The 2,602-nt window shown below is 37.0% G+C and overlaps 1 protein-coding gene across 1 annotated transcript in view; it reads left to right on the forward strand.

The window, feature by feature from the left end:
• The window catches only part of LOC107081059 (coxsackievirus and adenovirus receptor homolog), a gene marked incomplete at its 3' end in the record, with an annotated part of 8,636 nt that extends 7,424 nt beyond the window's left edge, over positions 1-1,212 (forward strand). The window contains exon 2 of the mRNA XM_015369271.1: positions 886-1,212. Coding sequence (XP_015224757.1) covers positions 886-1,212 — 327 coding nt within the window. The remainder of the gene's footprint in view (positions 1-885) is intronic.
• Positions 1,213-2,602: the final 1,390 nt, after the last annotated feature.

A 2,602-nucleotide genomic window follows, 5' to 3' on the forward strand; every position in this document is an offset into this window, starting at 1 on the left:
TGCAATATCGTGATAATATCGTATCGTGACCCAAGTATCGCGACATGTATCGAATCGCAACACTCATGCCAATACTCACCTCTAGTGTGGAGTGTTGTCAGGACTGCAATGCGTTGTCAGTGTGTAACAACTGCTTATTCTGAGTTTGTTGATTAGGTTTATATTAGAGGTTTACAACCTAATGGTCTTCGATTCGACATCATATTGTTAGTAAGGAACCACAGTTTTATAACCGTTAATGATCATCTAAGTGTTGGTGGACACTACTGTGTATTTTGAGAAATAATCAAGAGACTTGAGTTGCTTCCCTGTGAGCCCTTCCAGAGAGCAATTTACTAAGCAAATGGGGCAACTTTGTTAAAATCTTGACTGTTCTCTCATGATATCATATGTGCCTAAATTCAGAATAATAATGTCTGTTTAAACTCTAAACATACAAATACTGATGCTACGTATACCACATTCTCAACAAGTAAATAGCTCTGAGGTCATTCCCAGTTGTCTATGCAAACTGACTGTATTGTTGCACACCGTGATTCTATGTCTGTTTATTAAACATTTATTTATCCCAGTATATATATATATATTTTTTTTATATTTCAGAGTTGGCCCAACATATTATTGTCTGTTAGGAGGTACATTTGGGTTAATCAGCAGTAAAGTGACAGGCGGGAAACGGGCACTCCTGTGTTCACCTAAAATGCTGCTGTCTATCACTGAAGGAGCTCTCTGGTCTCCAACATCTTTATCCATCATCCGTTGCAGAAGGGGGGAGCTCCTTTGTCTGAGCTCGAAGGGGGTATTTATGTTCCTTTGATGCTGCTGTACAAGAGCAGAAGTCCACTATGACCCTCTAACCTCTCTTTTCTGTTTCCTCTCCTGTAGATAAGCAAGCAAAACCTGGACAGACCGTCATTCTGCCGTGTAAAACTGCTGACAGCCAACCTGCTCTAGCTGTGGAGTGGAGGAGATCTGATCTGGAGTCAGAATATGTTCTTCTGTTCAGAGATGATCGGACAGATGCAGGAAACCAGCATCCATCCTATAAGAACCGGACAGATCTTCAAGACAGACAGATGAAGAATGGAGACGTGTCTTTGGTTCTGAAGAACGTGACGACTAATGATACTGGAACATATGAATGTAAAGTCCAGAATGAAGAAAGTCGTAGAATAAAACTTATCGTCCAGGTAGATGTTCCTCCTTCCCCAGGTGAGTGTTTTCCTGTAAGGCAAAACTTTTTAGATCTAATCTGGTCCACGCTATTGTTATTATTATTATTATTTTTTTTTTTCAGAAAATAACAAAGGATCCATCGGACTCATCATTGGTCTGGTCATACTGGGTCTTGTTGCTGCTGGCGTATTCTATCTTTTTTATAAAAAGAAACAATTGTGCTTTAAGAATCCAAATCCTCCTCTAGATTCAGTATGAATGCCCTAAATCTGTGGACATCATTTGCATCAGTTATTCTTGCTCTCTGTTGTTTTCCAATTGATATATTGTTAAATAACTAATAAGTAATGAATGTCTGTTACCTCTCTTAATGTTAATTATTCCTTTCTTTTTCATTGTTTTAATAATTGAAGCAGCTCATTATTCTGTATTAGTTGTTGATTATTGCAAAATAGCCATACTTCAACAATGAATGATGAAAGGAGTTTAGAAGGTCAACCGAGATTTAAGGACATTTATTCCATGATAAATTTAAAACTCAGATGCTTAATAATCAAAATGTTTCTAGTTAAAACATCTTAGCTCCCAGACATTTAGCTGAGGCCCATACCACAAAGTGAGCCCAACTGATACCACAATTGCATCATATTAATACTGTGATAATCATTTATACACTAGTCAGTCTGGTTGAAATCATCCTGATTTCTGAGCTGTCAGAACTTTTTTTATATTACCTGGTGGCTAAACATAAATCCCGCATCGGAGCAGCTTCAGCGTAGCATTTACCCCTCTCATTTATACTGTTACAGCAAACATGAAAAATTTTATATACTTGTATATTTAGCAGCCTGATTTTTATAATGTAATATATTTGCCATTTCAGAGAAATGCAGGTATTTACTGACCTGCAATGGCATAAAATCCTTCTGTAAGAGACTGTGTTCAGGCAAGTGGCTCAGCATTCCGGCTTACATTAAGCTGTCTTTTGCATTATATGTCATAATGTCACAATTAGGAACATATTCCTGCATGTCCCACAAGCAATACAAGGTTACTCATCATTTCACGTATTTATTAATGAGCAAAGACAAAAGCTAACAGGATGGACTGCATGCTACGCTATGCTATACAGAAATGTGTTGAGCTGTTGTTGAAGCTTGGACAAGCGTAAATTCACTAAGGGTTAAACACTGATATAACATTAATGTTCATGTGTTGCTCATTTGCTCAATACATTTCAATGAACAAGTGAGACGAAGAGTCATTTAGTGGAATCCTCATGTCTATTCGCTGCTAGCTATTTAAAAGAGGGTAAAAATCATTTAACTAAAGGTTTTTGGTTCTTGATTAAGCTAATCATTTAATAAAACATTATTTGGCCAAATAATGTTTTATTCACCTCATGGATTTGCATTGTGAATTGGTC

This window comes from Cyprinodon variegatus, unplaced genomic scaffold (genome assembly GCF_000732505.1).
Source record: "Cyprinodon variegatus isolate N-32 unplaced genomic scaffold, C_variegatus-1.0 Scaffold2790, whole genome shotgun sequence".
Taxonomy (NCBI): domain Eukaryota; kingdom Metazoa; phylum Chordata; class Actinopteri; order Cyprinodontiformes; family Cyprinodontidae; genus Cyprinodon; species Cyprinodon variegatus.